The sequence below is a fragment of the Hesperophylax consimilis genome, chromosome 16 (assembly GCF_061612785.1).
Source record: "Hesperophylax consimilis isolate HC1 chromosome 16, BYU_Hcon_1.0, whole genome shotgun sequence".
NCBI classification, from domain to species: Eukaryota; Metazoa; Arthropoda; class Insecta; order Trichoptera; family Limnephilidae; genus Hesperophylax; species Hesperophylax consimilis.
Window position 1 is genome coordinate 20234279 of NC_142851.1, and position 20570 is coordinate 20254848.

Consider the following 20570-nt stretch of genomic DNA (forward strand, 5'->3'; position numbering starts at 1 on the left):
GTTACTAATTGATTATTATTTTTTATTCCAATCGATAGTGCGCACTTTGTTTAATTTAATCATCAGCTTCACTGTTTGTTTTTGCCAAAAATAAACACTTTGCGGAGCACTTAAATTGGGAGCAGAAAAATATGCAGCCTGTCACTAAATGAATGTATAATACTCTATGTATAATGAATGTATAATACTCTATGTATGTATAATACTATTTTCCATAGTTGTGGATGTACAACAAATTATGGATTATGCTTTGGCCTTGTTTGATTACCAGATCAGAATAGCCAGTCCCCCAAATTGCTCTTCCTCATCTCCTTCCCTTCCCCAATATCTTCAGCGTCATACATACCCCAATTGGGGATGCCATAGTGTCACTGGCTCCAGACAGTTGGACACAGACTCTTGTGCAGTATTCGCATAAAAAATATAACTAATTGATGATTTTCAAGACAACAGGTGTCAACAAATGCGCCAAAGACTGTTATTATTTGTCTATAAGTATTTACAATATGTATTTTACAAAATTAGCAAGGTTATTACAGTAAAACTCTCTTATTTGGTTTTTGGAGGAATATTACGCTGGTAGCATTTATTTAATTTAGGGCGGACCTTCTCTTTCGACTGGACATTAGACTGATTAGGAAAGCGCGTTATTAGTGTTAATTATAAAAGTATGTATATATTATATAGAGATTGTTTACCTGATATCCGTAATCCCACCAGGACATAACGCGGGCATCATCGTCTGTGTTCTGGGAAAGCCAGTAGTAGGCCTCGCGGAAGTCGTCCAGGATCTGGCGGGAACTGGAAACAACAACATCACACACTTAGCTAACTGCCGCTGTCTCAAGCTACACGAACCTACTGACAAGGCACTAGATCAATCTAGAACAATCCCGCACCGGTAACAATAACTAACAATATTAACTTAGCAAACTTTTAATACTGTATTCAGCACACAAGAATTCCAACTACCCGGAGCCATTAGGGAAATGTTGTTAGGCGGGAAGGGAAGGAAAAAGGGAACAAAAAGGGGATTTCATGATATGTTCAGCAAACATAGCTTAAGGCATTTCAAGGGTTGTAGATACTCTCCGTATCACCCTGGCGAAAGACCACTATTTAGAATCGAAACGTTGCTTGAAATCAAAAGTTGTTTGGTGACCAGATCTGAATAGTCAGGTATTTTCCAACCTTACTCTCTCTACTCACTTCAGCCATTTCGTCCTCATGGCTCCGGACAGACGGGAGCAGTTGGGACTCTTGTGCGGTATTCACTTTTTAAAAAAAAACAACTTTTGATTCAAAATTCTCGTCTCTCAATAGGGTCACACAGAGAGTATCTTCCACTCTGGAACAAGATGCAATATGCTACAAGAAGTTTGTTTATTTGAATTCTAAATCTAAAATCTTTTTTTTTTTTTCAAGATAAGACAAACATTCCCGGGTTACGAATAACCTGACAACATTTGAAAATCTTCTACCACCACCACCACAGTAAGCAGAAAATGTTATGATGCATGGGTGGGACCCAAACGCGATGCCAACTCAGCCACTGACCGAAATAATGCATAAAATTTAATTCTTTTACAGGACCCTCAAACCCTTGATCAGACTCAAAGAGTTTTCCAGATGCAATTGGAGATTTCAAAATACTAAAAAAAAATTGAAAAAATAGTTCACACACGGTCACAATTTTTTTTGTTTGTATTTCATGCTAAAACAAAAGTCTTTTTCACTAATTTTGTGTACCCAACCAAAACACAGTAAGAAAAAAATATAACATACAAAATATACACACAGAAAAAAAGAAAATCAGTGCTCATAACCTAAAAATGATTCGTCATCAACAACACCGGCTACAAAACCACAATCTACAATCTGTACGGGTGCAAAAAAACAACAGAACTTATGTCCACGGCTTACCCTCCTTCATCCCTTCAGAGGCCAAAGTTATTTGGAGAGAAAACATTATTTAGATTAATAGAGTACAAGAAGCATTCAATCATAAATCAATCAATTTGATAGTAGTCCCAGAGAGAGGTCATACGTGACGTGATCGTTCTAGTATCATGTTTTATTCGTTTTCATAGAAAAACTGTAGAAGGAAGACTTTTCATCAATGACATACGTACAACCTCCCTCTGGGACTACATAGAAATATAAATAATAATGCTCAATTTATTCGGGCAAAACAATAAGCGATTCTCGGCCCATTTCAGTGTTCAGCTCTCTAACGCAACGGTCATACTGTTATCCTTCATAGCTGAAAGCAAATTGATGAAAAGCTGAAACGGGATGCGAAACAGCATTTAACAGGGACTTTCAATTGCTGTACGAATGGCTAATACACACTGCACTGATCCTAAGATTTTTTTATTACTTCTAGTCACATTAGTATAATTTACGGATATTTTTTTTTACTCACAGATTCCATAAAAGATATCAGTAGATATAACAGTGTACCTGCCCAGTTAATTTGAGCATAATATAAAGAAATGAGTGGATATTAATTTATTAGTGTTTTTTAGAATGGTTTAGTTAGGAAATAATAACACAAAATACAATTCAGGGCATCAGCAATTTAAAGGTTAAAAATTAATTTTATTATTAACCTTTTGCATGCAACCATTGATACGGCAAGAAATCATATTATCACCGTATCAACCCTTGATACAACAACTTTGATTGTCGAATATGTTCTGCGTGGGAGTATTTAAAAACCAGGATAAGGCTGTAAATAGTGCCAAGCGTACGTCGGTCGCGTACTTCGGTTGCATACATCAGTCGCTTGCGGTAGTATGTAGGTGAAGCTCATATCTGATATTACAATAAGTTTAACAGTAATTGAGTTGTTTTAAATTTTAAAATATTTAATTTCTTCTGTCCAAATAAGAATACAATCAAGATTTAAATTGGTTTATATTAGTAGTATCGATGACATGTTATGGATGTTTGTTCCATGCATCCACTACTCTATTTGCAATGAAGTGTTTCTAAGGATTGGATGCAAAGGGTGGCCATGGAGATTTATATTTTTGTCGGTTGTGAAGATTTCTTGGAGGCCAGAGCAACTATTCTGTACAAATAAAAATCTTAAAGTTTTAAGCGAGTCCTTTCTCTTCTATTTTTAACTCTGGTAATCTTAGCTCCTTCATATTGCCAGTTTTGCAAAGCTCTTGGTACTTTTGTAAATTATCTCTGTAGATAAGATCTAAATCCTTCGCAAAATGTGGAATCGATTTTTGGAAATCATATTCCACAAGGAATGAATAAGAAGCTGTAGTGCAAAGCGTTGCGTACAAGGAATATCGATCCAGCTCGTCAGCATTGTGTCATCGGTGGAAGACGGTACGCGTGGCACTGTTTCCAGACTATAGGAAGTTACGGGACACAATAAGACATACCCGTCATTAGTGTAGAAAGCGAGCACGATGGAGGGGCTGGAGTAAGCGTTGGACGTGACCCATGTGCAGTGGACGGCGAACAGCATGAGGAAAATCATGATGACCACGATGACAGCGGAGCGGAGATTCGCTCCGATGCCCTCCTGCGGCACTTCTAGGTTCAGGGTTGGCGGGCTGGTGGCCGTGCTGGACTCTTCGTGTCTCATGCGTCGAACCTTACCGGCCTGTAAAAAAATGTATGTATTTTATTACGGATTACATTACAAACAATTTAGTTTTAATTTTCGCACAAATCATTACAAAATAAAGATCGATTCCAGCATCGCCAGTGCCATAGATGCAAGGATTTATTACCCATTCTACAGGTTTAGTATTATTTCCTTTTGATTAAATATTCTTCCACACAAGAGACAAGAGAAGAAAATATTTATATTTGGGACCCTTACAAAAAGATTGGTATACAATATTCATATAGAATTATCGGACAGTAATGCCTGCAACTGCCATTCAAGTAGGACCGGCGTAAAAGATAGAACTACCCTTTCCGTAGGAAGTCTATTAAGTTAGAAGGTGAACATTTATAAACAAAAAAAAATTAACTGACTGGAATTCCTTATTATAACACTATCCCATCGTGTATAGCCCCACTCTTACATACGGTCATGAAATCTGGATGATGAATGAGAGAATGCTTTCTAAAGTTCCGAATCTCCTAAGCTATTTGTGGATCCTAACTTTTGAGTGTGTGGTATACACAAAAAAATGAGTTAGTAGTGTGTACCTTGTCATATAGATTCTTGTTGGACTGAGTGTCCTCGGTGCGATTGATGGTGACGGGGTGCTCTTCCTGCTCGTCCTGCATGTGCAGGTCCAGCAAGCCGGAGAAGGCAATGCCAGCCAGGATACACACCACCGGAGTGAGGGTCAGCATCAGGCGCACCATCACTCCCGCAAAGTAGACCGCGCTCAGGGCGTACAGGGCAACTGGGAATATTATTAATATTATGGATGACAGATTCACAAACAATGCAATAAAGAGAACATCAATACCACTCCTCATCCATCTCCCTGTACTTGCAAATATAAACCTGCCAAATAGCAGGCGAGACATTGCAAGATTCAGGGAATTGAAGAAGACGCTGCAAAAGAACACATTATCATACGTGATGATGTTATTTCAAACTCTGCATGAGCGACAATCTTATTACACTATCTGGTCGGCCAAATCTGATGCGTCAGACTGGTTGATCCCCCTCATATGAATGTTGCAAAGTTTAGGAACAGCACATTCAACGAACTCCAAGATATGATCTGCCATTTAGTCTCCGTTTAGAGGTGAGAACCTGGTTTTGAAAAAAATAAAAAATCAATTTTACACAATAATGTGAAAAATTAATAAATGTTATTAGTGCCCTCGAGGTGATTTAATCAATAAATGGTGCTACATAAAGTTGATTAATTATTATCTGCATGTCCCTTGAAATCCACTCTAACAGATAGATAGAAACAAGAGCGGCCAATAGCACATGTCTGAACCCCCGAGACAGCCTGTGTTCTCACTTCCGAGCATTTAGTTGACAAATGACCAGCGAACAGCGCAATTGAATAAGTCCTTAGACTGGCTCTGGGATCTCCATGTCCATCATACGATACAAGAAGATTATCATGCAATAAATATTTGGTATCAACAAAAATAGAGTTGAATGAACCAGGGTTTATATGGATATTTCAATCACCTATGGGGATGTTATTTGTTTTCAACAAGCTGATAAAATACAAATAGATAAAATCAAAGCAGTTTGAGCAGCAGGTGGCTACTATTTACAATAATATACTCATAATATGCCGCCAGCAATATGTATATGCTATATACATTAGCAAGCACTTGGGCTATATTAAACAGTTAGGAAATTAATTAGGCCAACAGGCTGATTTGCATTTGATGAGCATTTCAACAAGAATGTTAAACTGACAATGTTTACATTTCAGTGGAAGTGTTGTGTTTGAATTTCACAGCATCAAAGAAATGTTATCTGGTGTAAGAAATACACTGTGAAGAAGAAAGTGGTATAAAAATGTAGGCAGCAAGTGGGTGGAAGAAGAAGTCAGGGACCTCCCCGAGAGACAGCTACATATTTATGTATTTGGGTCAGATCAAAAGAATTGGAAAAACAGAAAAGTATAATGTATTGTATGTGAATTCGAAGTAAGGAGTCTTTTATAATTATTCTTACGTGAATACCGCACAAAAGTCTCTATTGTCTGAAACCAGTGTAACTATGGCATCCTTAATTGGGGTATGGGAATGAGATGAGGAAGAGGGAGGCGGAGCAGTACATGGCTACGCAGATCAAGTCAGGGCCGGCCCTACGCAGGCACAATTGGAGCAACTCCGGACACCAAATTGTCAAGACGCTGATGATACCTAACACCTAGAAGTCCTAACACATTGAGGTTTTTTTTCACAAAAACGGGGCTAAATACCTTATTACCTATAAATTTATTTGACTCTCAATGTTTATATGCTCACTACAGTCAAATGAAATGTTTAATAGCTTAAAGGTTTAACTCATAGATTGGATCGTGTGAAATAGTTTGAGAATCAATTCATTAGTGAGTTATGAGTGGATGCTTACCGAATACCCTCTCGTCATTAATGTTCTTGATGCAGTACCATAGGCCCACGGGGAAGGTGCACACCAGAATATGCAGGTCAAAGAAGAAGGAGAACCAGGTGGTGGGCTGGTGCTCCGACACCGACGCTATTATGGGGATGTGCACCTTGGCGTAGGCAGTGTCCCATAAAGAGTAGAATCTGCAAGGCAATACAATTCCATTCAAATATACTTAAATGATTTCTTTATCTTTAACTACCACACGCACACACACGAGTCCCTGATGACCAAACACAGCTAAAGCCATTTCAAGCAATGTTTCAATTCTGAATGTGGGGTTTTATGTGGATGATACTGAGAGAATTTACCAACTTCATAACACTCTCCACTAAGGCTCGTTGCTCTCCGCTAAAGGCAGTTGCTTTTAAGATCGCCTTTGCTTGGAATGTGGAATTTAGCTTATCCAAGCAAATCCGTATATGAGGTGATTTTGCACAAAAACGGGACTATACAAATCATCCAAATATTATTATTATACGTCATAAGCATAGATATCACCAATATTACATGTTTTGTCTACGATTTTAGTGGAGGAACACGTTTCGTTTGCTTTCCAAAACCAAATCATCGCGATGTTATAAAATATCAACAACCGCAGTTTATTTTTAGGCGGGTTTAATTTATGAGTTGATTTTTTACAAAGTCCTCCGCTTCAATCAACATGGTGCTATATGCGAGGATACTAATTGTAAATGCATAGTATATTGCTGGAGTCTGTGTATTATTCATGAAATTGGGACTGTTCTCGCATCAGAACTTTTGGATCCCTGGTTAATGTCCAGCAATGGTTGTGTTTTCCACCCACTCACCCCACCCCGTCACCCGGTGGTTTGGATTACTGGAGGTTCGGATTACAGAGATCATACTGTACTATGAAATCCTACTATGCACAAGCAAATCATTTTAACAAACACACATTCGCATGTATTTGTGCATATCGACAGTGGATCAAAATGCTTCCAAATAGTTTGGAACACCCGCCCGCAGTGCCCTCTTAACCTGTAAACCTAAGTAAATAGTCTTAAGATACAGTAGGAACACCACTACACAAGCAAGAATCTCTTTAAAATGATTCTACTGTACAGATCTTTTCAACAAGAATAACATTAATATTTTGAAAAGGATTTAATTTTATACACGCTGTGATTGTCAAATTCGATCTGTCTAACTGCTAACCGAATATCCTACCAATTGGGTTATCAACCATGGATCTGTCTTCTGGATTCAAATGACTTTCGCTTCACCTACTTTTAAAATCAGATATGATCAATTTTCAAACACCAGTCCAAATTATAGCTGTTATATCTGCCTTTACTATGCAGACTTCGGTGTTGGGAACTCTTTGAAATTAGTAAAAGGTTCTTTTATAATTGTGTTTATTTACGTTACAATAAAAAGGTCTGGATTAAGCTACACTGTTCATTACCCGAGGGTAGGTAATTCTCTGGCTCCCAAGGAGCTTGCTCTCTGACAATATAATCTCACAAGTACCTGTTATACCCTAGCGACATCTGACAGATTCTGGAGTAAGCTTGATGACTAGCGCCATCTATCGATTAAATACTCAATCTTATTACCATACATCACAATAGCCTACCTTCCGCTCCAGGGAGCAATGATACCCGCATAGGTGAGTAACACCACAGCCAGGAAGACGGCCCCTCCAGCTACGAGCCCCCCTCCCACAATCAGCTGCTTCCACTCGCCCTTGGGCATCATGGACTGAAGGTAGCGCAGAGCCCCCACGGCCACCAGGAGAGCAAACACACCTGAAGTTAAATAAAAATAAAGTACATAATTAGTTAAGATAAACAAATTGTTAAATGCCCTTCATCCACAGGGATACGGCAAGAATCCGATACTTATGTTGTGTAAGTTCACAGTTTGTAAACGTCGCTACTGTAAACGTCGCTACTGCAATCACGAAACCTGCATCAACACAAATCAAAGTTGAATTCTCGAAATATCAAAACTAGAATGCCATAACGTCATTCACAACCAAACAGTTGCTGTGGTTGTCAGTTTAATACTATCACTGACTTATTAAATATGAAGGACATGTTTTTCATGTTGACATATTTTGACAGGATCAATTAGATAGATAGACATTTACTATCAATGGACATTTAGTATCGAAACTAAAGATTTAAATAAAATTACCATAATAAATGCATTCAAAATGAAACACAGGCAACTGGGATGTGAATTTCGGCACTGGTATATCTTTGTTTGTTCCTATTCTTAATTCTATTGGACTTTTTAGGACTCACTTTACATTTCGTTCTTTGATGAAAATTTGTTAAAAGTTAAAAATATAACAACTGAGTATGTTTAGTACTCTTGAGGTTATGGGAAAACATTGCATGTGAGTGTCTATGTGTACAGTTTGCTAGCCGGAAGGAAATTTTAATGGAATTTTTGAAGGAATTATTGTCAAATGACTTTATTTATCGAACATGTGAAGGTTATAACTTTTCAAACCTAAGCTTTGGGAGTTAAAATGTTTTCACATTAGGTACGACAAGCTCTTTTTGATTCATACAGTGAAACTAAGTATAAGGTTTTTCGAGGGAGTGATTAATTGGGTCAGATCAAAAAACTAAACATGTTAAGCATGAAAAGTTTGTATGTGGGAACCTTATATGCGGGTTTCACTGAATATCAATGTTTCATCCACGACACCAAGTTGCCCAAGACCCATTCACCGTTATTGGTGCAGTTACATTGCCATCAATGATGAATAACATACCCGAAGCAGCCATGTGCTCACTGGTCCTGATGGGCTGGAAGCCTACAAAGGGGATCTGCATGGACAGCAGAAGGCCGAGGATGTAGAACACGGTGTAGCTGGTGAACAGCCTCACAGAGTAGCGCCCCATCAGCAGCAGCACAAACACATGCAGCGGGATGAGGTTGATGATGAACACGTAGCCTCCCCACGCAGATACCTGCAAAATACAGTTTAAGACTAGTTTAGGAGCTGAGGGTTCTGCCATCTTAACCTTTCGGAAGGCTTAACAAAGTCTGCAATTATCTACATATTTTGAATATGCAGCTGGCTACATTTGCAATCCAGTGAAATAATGACTACTTGCAGGTGCACTGCAGTATGCAGTGTGTAGAACTAGGTTTTAGAAGTTTTAAACTTACTTCGTTACTGTCCATGAATATTTCAAAGTAAAAAAATTGATACTGTAGAAGTGCGTTTATTATTTCAAATATGATTTTCAATATTAAATTTGGCTTTGAAATTTTACTAAATTTCACTCAAAGTAAGGAAAGGTTGAGAAGCATTAATTCAGAGAATACCATATTTTTTACTTTGGAATTTTCATGGAGTAACGAAATGCGTTTCAAACTTCTAAAACCTAATTCACACAATGCAAATTGTAGTGAACCTATAGGTAATCATGATTTCACTGCAGTGCTATTTATTTATTTATATATTCTAGGCCCATACGGGCTTTTACAAACATATGATTTACATAATAGTTTAGTACAACAGTAATCAAGAAATAAAGGTTTGCTATTAGTTATATAGAAATTCAATGCAGAAGAATAGTATTATGCTTAGCTCAGTTAATAATATTATTGTGGTATGTTACTATAGCCTTCTTGTAACTATATTCCGTGCAGTTGAACACATCTACAATTGCTGACTGCATTTAATCTAAGTACAAGTGAGTATCTAAATGACTCAGTCCTGATATTGTTGTTGTAGTTAAAAATAATTTTCGATAGAGTAGTTCTAGGATATGTAAAGGTGTTTAGGCTCAATAAATCAGAACTTTCCATTCCAATAATTCCATTAAAAAAATTTAAAATAAAAGTCATGTCGCAAACGAGTCTTCTATCCGAGAGTTTTAATTTTATTAATTCTTTCATCAAGTGGTTGTGGTAGGTCGAACCCTAGTGACGAAAAATATTTACATTTTCAGTTTTTTTTTTCAAAAAAGGTTGGAATTTGAAAAAAAACATATTTTTTTGGGTACAGAAACAAACTAATCTTAAACTTTATTGCGATGGAAAACTGCAAAAATTTTAGAAGTATAGATTATTTTGCAAACCATTCTGGTGTCGCCAATTGCGCTAACTGAATGAAACAAAATGGTGACAAAGCAGAACACAATAGTTTAGGTGAAGTTTGGTTAGGTTAAGTCAGGTTTGTTGTTTATTCTTTTTCTTCAATGTTCTGTTTTAAAATCACAACAATCTCAGCTAAATACGTTACCATGTAAAAGTAGGACAGCGCTGTCATGGATGCCCACGAGACGGATCCCGTCTTGACACTCTTGACCCACAGGTAGTAGGTGAACTGCAGAGCGAAGATGGCGATGCCCTCATTGTCGTAGCTGCCGGCCACCGAACGACTGATGTAGCCAGGCACGATGGCGATGAAGCAAGCCGCGAACAGACCAGCTCCCTTGGACCAAAGTTCAGCAGTGAGGAGATAGGTGGAGATTGCTGTCAGTCCACTGAGAGCAAATAGAAAAAATCATTATAATTAAATAATTATCAGTAATAAAATAAGAAAAAAATAAAAAATAAAAATAAGAAAATTGTACACAGATTTAGATGAAATTAAAGGAATTTGGCATTTTCAGACTATAAAAATATTACCACTTGTTATTTCGGCTACTGGCATTATACCTAGCTCTCTCATTCAAAATTTAGGCGTATTAGATCAATCAAAGAATTTATATATAAAAATGCATAAATCAGTCATTTTAAATACATGTAGGATTACGCGAGATTTTTTAAATATTTATATTGAGGGATCAGTAGGATTTATAGGTCCAGTTAGGAGTTCTACCGAGCCAAACCCTCTGATATGAAAATATCTGGAGTCGGTGAATTATTTTCCCATTTGATCTCTGGTGAGTTGATGTGTTGTTTTTGTATTGTTTTGTCTTTATTATGCTTATATAATGTGAATTGACTAGATGATCATTTGTGGAAAAGTGTGTGGAAGGGTTTAGTTTTTTCTGTGGGGGAGGTTTAACCCGGACATAAAGTCGAAAAATTAAAAAAAAAAAAAAAATTGTTGGAAAAAAATCAAAGTACAATTTTTAAAACTTTTTTTTATGTTTGCATTAAAAAAATTATATTTCAAAAGTTATGTTTATTTCTAATATTAAAATTAAAAACAGTTTTTAGTTTTAAGATACTTTCAGAAATATTCCATTTTTTTAGATTTTAGTGCAAAGCGGAAATACTCTAACCTTCTGATATAATTTGCCAAAAGCCTTGAGGGATTAATTATAAAATAAGTCTAAAATATTATTTCAATTATCTTTAGTTTGTTTCATTCTCGCACAACGTCAGCATAAAAACAACACGTTGCAATAGTTGCCCAATGAATACTGAGCAATGAGAGTTATATAGACGCACTATGCAAATTGGCAAGTGCAGAGTTTCTCGAAACACAAATAGATAATGAAATAACATAATAACAAGATGACTGTAACCAATTCCAAATATGCATGTATTTTGCATTGTCCAAGTGTAGATGTTTTGAATTGTGAAGGAATTGAATTTTAAAGTTTAAAGACCTGGTATCTGTGGTGCTTTTGTCCAAAGGATGTGATTGTTTTAGGTATTTGTAGATGTGCATGTCTTGCTCTGGTATTGTGAGTATTTTGTGAGTTTAAATCAATTTATTTATAAACTAGTATCCCGCCATGCGTTGCAGTGGATTAGGCTGTCTGTGCAGATGGAGAAACAATAGCGCATGTTGTTTTTACGTCAAACAGATGGCGCTGTGTTTTTACCTGTCGTAGGTGACATACCTATAATACTAGTGGATCCCCCGCAATGCTTCACTATTGCTAATGTCTTTCTCGGGCAGCTCCGACATCTTCCACCATTCACTAAACGTAATTCTTGTATTGTCAGCACTGGGAATTTATTAAATATGGTTGAAGTGGGTGTTTGTATTGTTACTTAGAGCCATCCTATTGTTAGACCAAAAAGACTTCCCTAGTATGATCCGGAAAGAAGCGCGGTGCAAGTCACCAATGAATGCTGGAGAACTACCAACGAAACCCGCTCTATCTGGGCTTGACAAGAGATGTGTGTCTGCGCCAGTGGTGGTCTGTGACTTTTTAGTGCGCTAGAGTGGTAAGATTGAAAAATATGACATTATTGATGTTGTTGTAGCTAAAAAATACTTTTATTTTTGTCAAAATTTCAAAAAATAAATAAATTTTTCAGCTTTCTGTCTTTCTGGACCGCCACTCGTCTTCATACCTTCTTTTGCTTGTGGTTTTGCTATTGCAACGGTGTCTAGCAGACATGATACAACTATGAGCCATACTGATTATTTAAAGAGTTGTCAACTCAACAGAGACATTGGACAGCATAAAATGAAACCGAATACCGAAGAGGCTTCTTTACAGTAATATAGCCTGCACGACAAGGGAGTGTTAACAGGCCTTAAACTTAGGTGACTGGACAGTGTGGAGAGTGGAGACACACCGGATCATTGGTCATAGGGAAATGAAAGGAATCAATAGGAGACCGGTAGGATTGAAGGCAGCCAGGAATATTCAAGGTTCTGGAGCGCCGATAACAATGATGAAGAATTTTCAATTAAGAATCTTGGCAAGGCATTACCGTATACATAAAAAAGTTAGAAGCTTCCACTTATTAATCTCGCATTGCCCGTCAAAGTATGCAGGCCGTACGAGTGTTTATTGGAGCTTCAAAATTGCTGTGAAATTTTCATCGTGGTTCTTTGTGACTTGTTTCGTACATTGCAATTATAATAACAATAAAATTCATTTAACTACCTTGAGGAAAACCATGTAATAAAAACGAAATTTATGACCTCGATGTGAAAATAACTACTGGCATGCATATTAAAACTACAAGTTATTGAATCATAAAAAAATAATGATTTAGCTCACATCTGCCCTGATAATGGACATTGTAACACCGTCCAAAATGTAGTCCAAAGAAGGAGGAAGCGTAACATGGCACAATACCCCAAAAATAAATCATGAAAGTACTTTTGTCTGTGCAAATCTCAAATCATATGTAATATGTACTGAGCTAGTTATTTTTAGACAATTGAACGGTCCTATTAACCCTTCAGGCCTTGGAAGGACATTTCTGGCCACAAACTTCATCTTCCATTAGAGGCTCTGAAGGACACATCTGACCGGGGCGGCCATACATTATAAAAGTTTTTTTTTTTCTATAATGCGTAAATACATGATTTGTTCATCATTAGAAAGATAAATAATTATTCTTCTCAGCTTGTCTCAAATATTGTCAAAGTGTATGATTGCAAGTTGGCGGGATTTATTTTTTTCATTGATTGTTGAAAGTTCAAAAATTATTTATATTTTTATTGTACAAACAATTCCTTTCACAGAGACAGTACAATTTACAGAAACACCATTTTGCAAAAAACAAGTGAATTATTACGGAAATAGAATCAACTGGCGCACGGCAAAAATTTTGCATCGGCGGTGTACGAAACAATATACTGTCCGTACAATTACTGTAGATACGAAGGTAGCTGGGTACACTTTTTAGGCGTTTTCAGTCTTGGTAGATGTTTGTAGAGCCTTTGTGGTGGAGTTTAATGCCACGATCAGAGAGGAATTTATTCCAGATCTGAACTGACGAAAGGAATTTAATACTGGCAAAAACTGAATTTACTACTGAATAAAACACTTGAAAATATTTCTTGAGACTTTTGGAGACTTGGAGATGGTTTCTTCAGGAGAGAGGATTCTCTTTCAGAGGTAGTTGTTGAACTGACTTTGTATGGAATTCGGTTCTCTATTTATAGAACGTTTTCAAATCGAACCCTCTCGGAGGCGTTCTATCCTCTTTCGTGAGGAGTAAAGTGGTTAGGTATTTTTCCTCTCTGCAATTATCTTGTTGAGAGGAAAGTTATATTTTAATATGATACCTTCCACCAAGTCAGTTCAGTCTACCAAAACCATCTCCCGCAGTCCCGTTTATTTATTTTATAAATAATTATACAAATTTTCATATTGGGTTTGAGGTTAAATATCTTTGGTTTGAACATTTCCCAAAGAGTAACAAATATAGTTAGATATAATTATTCATGTTATTGTATTAGTATATAATCATTTCTTGAGGTTGGTATTTATTTCGTAGTTATATCTTGCATCCTTTTCCCGTAAATCCAGTCTGATGATATCACAATTAATCACATCTGAATCTGTTATCAGTTTTTGATAAGGGAGTCAAGGTGATATGCTGGGCTGTGATTGGTTGGAAACGGCGGCCATCATGGAATTCCATCCGGGGAGTAGTGGAGGGGGTCCTACGTAAATACTGAGTAGCTTTCCTAGCGGTGGTCACTTCGTGGGTTGGTGTGTCCGAGGGAGGTGGTGGATGATTATTCTCAGATGTGTTTCAGGTTCTGTTATTATATTGCTATGTAATTATCTTGATTAATCACATATAATACATCATTTGATTGAGTTATTTTGATGTAAAGATTTCCAAATGTATCGGCGACACGGTATCAAGCGGTTTCGGGGTTGAAGTGTTTTTGTGTTTTTTGGCGTAAATATGAATTCTCTTGAAATATTCTGGAGGTCTGGATACGTATGATACAGGCGGTCAAGAAGATAAACACCATTTCTCGACCCATTTTAGCTTTTGATCAAATTGTAATTAGCTGACAAGCATAATATCATGAACATTATGGGATCATTATCACATTGTGAAATCCCATCAAAAGCTGAAATGGGCGGAGAATCAGTGTTTAACGGGGATCGTTAAAATGTAAAAAAATTTAAAATGGCACTGTTCATCAAATGTGATGGAGTTTAACCACTCGGAACATTAGAACGTCAAAAGACGTAAATATGATAATAGCGGTCAAGACATTAGTACGTCTTTTCACGTAAGCGCGCGAGATTTTACAAAAATCGATTTATTTCCATCACTAGTATACGGATTGCCATGATTTAAAAAACAGAGTATCGATAATGAATAACGCTACGCGTCTGCATTCAAAAATATCTATGGAATCTTGAGGTGCATTATCTGAGTCGATTGAATCTGTCAGCTTGTTCGTTCGTAATTTATTGCGTTTTTAAATAATTTATTAAAAATATTTTAGTTTGGACGGTTAATATTTTGAGGTGACCAATAGTTTTTAATTATATTTCTTCAATATATAAAGTGTTATTTCTTTATGATACTCAGAAAAAAGTACATTTTTCACAGCTTTGAAATAATGGTCAGCGATTTTTACATATTTTTGACGTTTTCAGAAAATGTATATTTAGAAACGCAAATATTTACGTATAACAAAACAATGCGATAGTGAATTTCATAATCTTTCCAAAACATTTTTTAGAATGAAGCTACGTTTCCCAAGACGTGAGTTATGATGCTTTTAGCAAAAGTCGTGAATAACACAAAAATTTCCGCGTTTTGACAGTTCTCAAAGGAACACATAGCATACAAATGCCTTTGTAGCCCAGTCAATGAAGGGAAAAAAAGACCCAATGTCGGAACTAATTCCCCGGAAGCTGAATTTTTCACAGATGTTAGAAGATCTTTAAACATGTATTTTTACAAAAGTCCCCGACTTTCCCCCTTGTGCTTCCTTCCCCACCCCCTCTTGAATATATTTTTCAAAGCCTTTCGGAATACGCTAATATCTCCTTAATAGTTTTATAAAATAGATTATTTATTTTTTGTTTAGTTTCTAATTAGTTATTCTTAAAAATTGTATTCTTTCATTTTTGCGAGAAAAGCTATACAATCTCTACAATTTATTAGTAAAGGAAAAATATCAGTTTTTAAAATAGTATTTCAGAATATATTTGCACATAACTTTTTTCTGAGCCTGTTAACGAAAATAAATAAATCAACAAAACTTGTAGACAATATTTTTAGCTATAAAATAATGTATATAATGATGGGTTTTAATTTATAATAAGGCACGTAGGCTGTTAATAAGGAGCACGGCGCGCGGGGGCTCGAATGCGCAGCGGTTCGCGGCGCAGTGAGAAATTACAAAAACCTAAGGAAAGTAATGATTAATTCATGTGTTTTTTTTTTATAGCAAATTCGTCTAACGTTGAAGAGTTTTATTGTTATTTACCAGGTTTAGTTCGGAGGGGAGGGGGGTAGTATAAATATTTTCCCCTGCCCAATGAAGCGCTTTCATTAACCACCAACCGCCGTGCCCCGGTCTGGTTAAACAGTCATATTATGTTGTATGATTGTTTGTAACATATTACTTAAATAAAGTTATGTGAAATAAGCCTAAAATACCTACAGCAACATGGGACTATCCTTTCACAACATTAAAATATTGCAGACCTTATGTTATGGCGAAGTTCTAAAAAATCTTTTGTGGAAATTCTCACTTGCTTTATTGTGCACCTATCAACAATAAAATACCGAAACAACAAATCACTTAAAAGAGTGCATAGATCTAAAATGGTTTACTTTCAAACAAGCTTCTTAAAATATACCTCAAAAATATTATAATGACATAAAACGGTTTGTAAATTATATTATATACTTATCAATATTATCTATGACAAAATTAGGCAAATATTAAAATAATTTTCTAGTCAAGAGAGTCTTCCATTTATTCGTCATACTGGGGTGTGTTCAGACATGATAATCCGTTACGGTTGTAGCACATGGCAGAGCAGGTAAATCCAGATTTTCTGCAGCCACAGTAATTTTCACATCCAGACTTGCAGGAACGGGACACCAGAGAAAGAAGGTCATCATGAGCAAATGGTTTCAATAATTTCTTCTTTCCACCATTTTCATTTACATTTTCATACCTCCATCCCCAGTTTATAGGGTTTAGTTTGTTTCCTAACCAAAACTGCACTTGCAAATAAACTCTCAACAAATGTTGATGACACGATTCTGAAGTCAGTGGTAGTTTTGCCAAGTCAAATTTAGATTTAAAAGCTGATTTTGTCGTTAGTCTGGTAAACTTATAGTATCGAGCTTTGTTTCAATTAGAGTAGCTACTAAGACCATACATGGCGAGAGCGAATTTTTCTCCATTTTGCAACAAGTTGAATTGCATGATGAATTGATTGAAATAATTGAATAATTGCAATAAATGAATAATTGCACAAAAAGATGCAACAACTTCAGTTGCATCTTTTTGCAGAAATGCCTGAGCTGCGCGTTTTGCTTCGGGATTGTTTTTCATCGTGTCAACGGCTTTTATCTTTCCTAACCCATATAAAGATGGGGTCGTATCACAGCCTGTAATGGCATGGGTAAATAGCATGTGTTTTCGAATATCTTTATGTACCATTATAGGTTTCTCTATGATGTAGAAAGTTCTTGAAGGGGCCTTTCCAGCAACATCTTTACAGAAAAAATAGATTTTCCTTCAGGAGCAAGACTTACAAGTAATACAAAAAGATCACTATCCGTGCCAACAACAATCACTTTTAAGAAGATGTTAGTTGTTCGATGCCGGTTAGTACAATGTAAATATCGGCATCACCTGCGGCCGTGACTGTTTTCAAACCAGATTCACTAAATTCATGACACAGTGCTTCAATCATTATTTTTGTAGTTTTTCTTATTAGATAAGAAAGCTTCATTCTTAGTCAAACAACGTGTAGTGAAGTTTAATTCAATATCGCACGATGAGTTGCTAGCCGACCTTCGTCTTTGCTCTTCATATTTTACAGTTGGTTCTTCAGGGTATCCATCAAAAACGACAATAGAATATTTGCCAAATTTAGTATGGACGAAACGTGAGTATGATTTAGTGATGTCTCCGTAAGTAGTTTAAGTTTGCCAAACAACAGAGTGTAGGAGGTATCCCCCATCGATGACTATTGCAGCATTTTCCAAATCAACTTCGTCATGAATACTTTCGCTAAATACTTTCGCCATACATGATTTTGTTCCTTTACGAAGGGAGACTTCATCAAAAATAGAAGGGGTCTTGAAGCAAATTCATATCCTAAGTAGGTCTAAAGCTTGCTAGGACTATCACTAATGCACAGTATTCTGTTAAATAGCTGCTGGGGGTTTACTGCAACTTGTCTCGTCCTTACAGTTGCGTATTTGAATCTTGCTGGGTAATCACCATGTCTTTCCTTTTTAGTCGTATATCTCCAAAATTAAATCCTTTCATTTTTTGCATAGCTTTCAGGCCCACCTCATAAACTTTATCACAATTGACACTATTATCTGAAATAAACCCTGAAGATAAAGACAACAGCTCCCCCGAGCGCTTGGTGAACGGGCTGTGCTGTCTTAGCCATGATGTATATTTTCCTATATCTAGCTTATCCCTTTTCTTCCGTGATTCGCGCAGCTCAACATGCTGTTCAGTAAAATTAAATTCTATACCGATGAATTCTTCAATGCTCTCTTGCACTTTCACGTAGTAAGTGGTTCCAAGTTTCCACATTGACAAAGCGCTGTCAGTGATTCCGCGCCCAAGTGTCAAACCTGCTACTGACTTCATTGGTCGCATGAGCTCGATGATCATATCCATCCACGTACCGGACCAATATCTGTCGCTTTTTCTTATTGTAAAGTACCCATTTTCAGTGAATACTTTACATTCTTCTTTAGTTATTCTTGATTCGAGTTGCAACATACTTTGAACGTACATATGTACTGATTTTGCGTATGGTAAATGTCCTGCCGGGTGGAAAAATGGAAGCATATCAACAATAGTATTTAGGTGCATTTTCCGATTCCCGGACTTCTCTGCAAATATAAATCTAAGCATGAGGTCGATGCAATGTAGAAGGTAAAGCCACAACTTGGCAGTCCTACTAGATGATTCCTTAATCCTGTCTTCACTTGCTTCAGTATATGGAATCTTCTCTTTTAGATTGTCATCATTATTAACCTCCTCCATATCTTTTTTCCACGTAACTAAATCTTGATACATATTTTCTATTTGTCTTAATTTCCCATCAATATCTCGATATTCTTCTCTCATTACGTGGACAAAAGACGCTGCTGTTAAAGTGTAGGCTCTGTTTGCCCGAGAATATTCATGTCCATGGAGCATGTGGGTTACTGTTGGGGACGCGTAAACTGATTCCCATAAATTTCTCACATACCTTTATTTAAATAATAAGTAACAAACAATAATACAACATAATATGACTGTTTAGCCAGACCGGGGCACGGCGGTTGGTCGATAATGAAAGCGTTTCATTGGGCAGGGGAAAATATTTATATTACCCACCTCCCCTCCGAACTAAACCTGGTAAATAACAATAAAACTCTTCAACGTTAGACGAATTTGCTATAAAAAAAACACATGAATTAATCATTACTTTCCTTAGGTTTTTGTAATTTCTCACTGCCCCGCGAACCGCTGCGCATTCGAGCCCCCGCGCGCCGTGCTCCTTATTAACAGCCTACGTGCCTTATTATAAATTAAAACCCATCATTATATACATTATTTTATAGCTAAAAATATTGTCTACAAGTTTTGTTGATTTATTTATTTTCGTTAACAGGCTCAGAAAAAAGTTATGTGCAAATATATTCTGAAATACTATTTTAAAAACTGATATTTTTCCTTTACTAATAAATTGTAGAGATTGTATAGCATTTCTCGCAAAAATGAAAGAATACAATTTTTTAGAATAACTAATTAGAAACTAAAAAAAAAAAAAAAAAATCTGATTTTATAAAACCATTGAGGAGATATTAGCGTATTCCGAAAGGCTTTGAAAAATATATTCAAGAGGGGGTGGGGAAGGAAGCACAAGGGGAAAAGTCGGGGACTTTTGTAAAAATACATGTCTAAAGGTCTTCTAACATCTGTGAAAAATTCAGCTTCCGGGGAATTAGTTCCGACACAAAACCTTCATTGACTGGGCTATTGTCTGAGAGGTTAAAATAAACCCAAATTAGTAATTCTATTCACATGAATATTTCCAAGCTAATAAAAAATCAGGGTTTGTTACATATTTATGATAAAAAGTGTTACTGTCAAATAATAAAAAATCAGGTGGATTAAATTACAGCACCATGATGACAAACTCAATAAAACACAATATATAATGATAATAACTTATTTTTATCTGCATTAGGCATCTCATTAGCTGATAGGTATAGGCAAAAACCATTTCATACATAGGCACTATCAAAAATAGCACTTTCCTCTAAAATAACTTTTCACAACCATCTTCGATATTCATATCGAATTTATTTCTGCACATAAATTTTAAATGAATACAATGCCAGATAGCCAGCTGTCAAAATACTGTTATGCGAGAACTAGGCGGCCATCTTTACGGATAAAATGTATTTTTGAGCTAATTACTACTGAACAGTATTCTACAGTGAATTATTTTCAAATTAATTTATTTTAAGTTGCACCAAAATGGCAGGGAATGTAAATTATGTAAGCAGCACCAATTACATAGAATTTTAATGGTCCCCGTTAAACACCGATACTTGGTACTTTTCTGCTTTTGATCAAATTGTAATTAGCAGACTTGCATAGCAACTTGACAGT

The 20570-nt window shown here is 36.3% G+C and overlaps 1 protein-coding gene across 1 annotated transcript in view; it reads right to left on the reverse strand.

Annotated features, from left to right (window-relative positions):
• The window catches only part of Stt3B (catalytic subunit 3B of the oligosaccharyltransferase complex), a 42382-nt gene that overhangs the window by 13619 nt on the left and 8193 nt on the right, over positions 1-20570 (reverse strand). The window contains exons 3-9 of the mRNA XM_089641016.1: positions 10311-10554; positions 8829-9027; positions 7677-7848; positions 6041-6219; positions 4186-4388; positions 3405-3628; positions 699-801 (exon numbers count right to left, since the gene is read on the reverse strand). Coding sequence (XP_089497142.1) covers positions 699-801; positions 3405-3628; positions 4186-4388; positions 6041-6219; positions 7677-7848; positions 8829-9027; positions 10311-10554 — 1324 coding nt within the window. The remainder of the gene's footprint in view (positions 1-698; positions 802-3404; positions 3629-4185; positions 4389-6040; positions 6220-7676; positions 7849-8828; positions 9028-10310; positions 10555-20570) is intronic.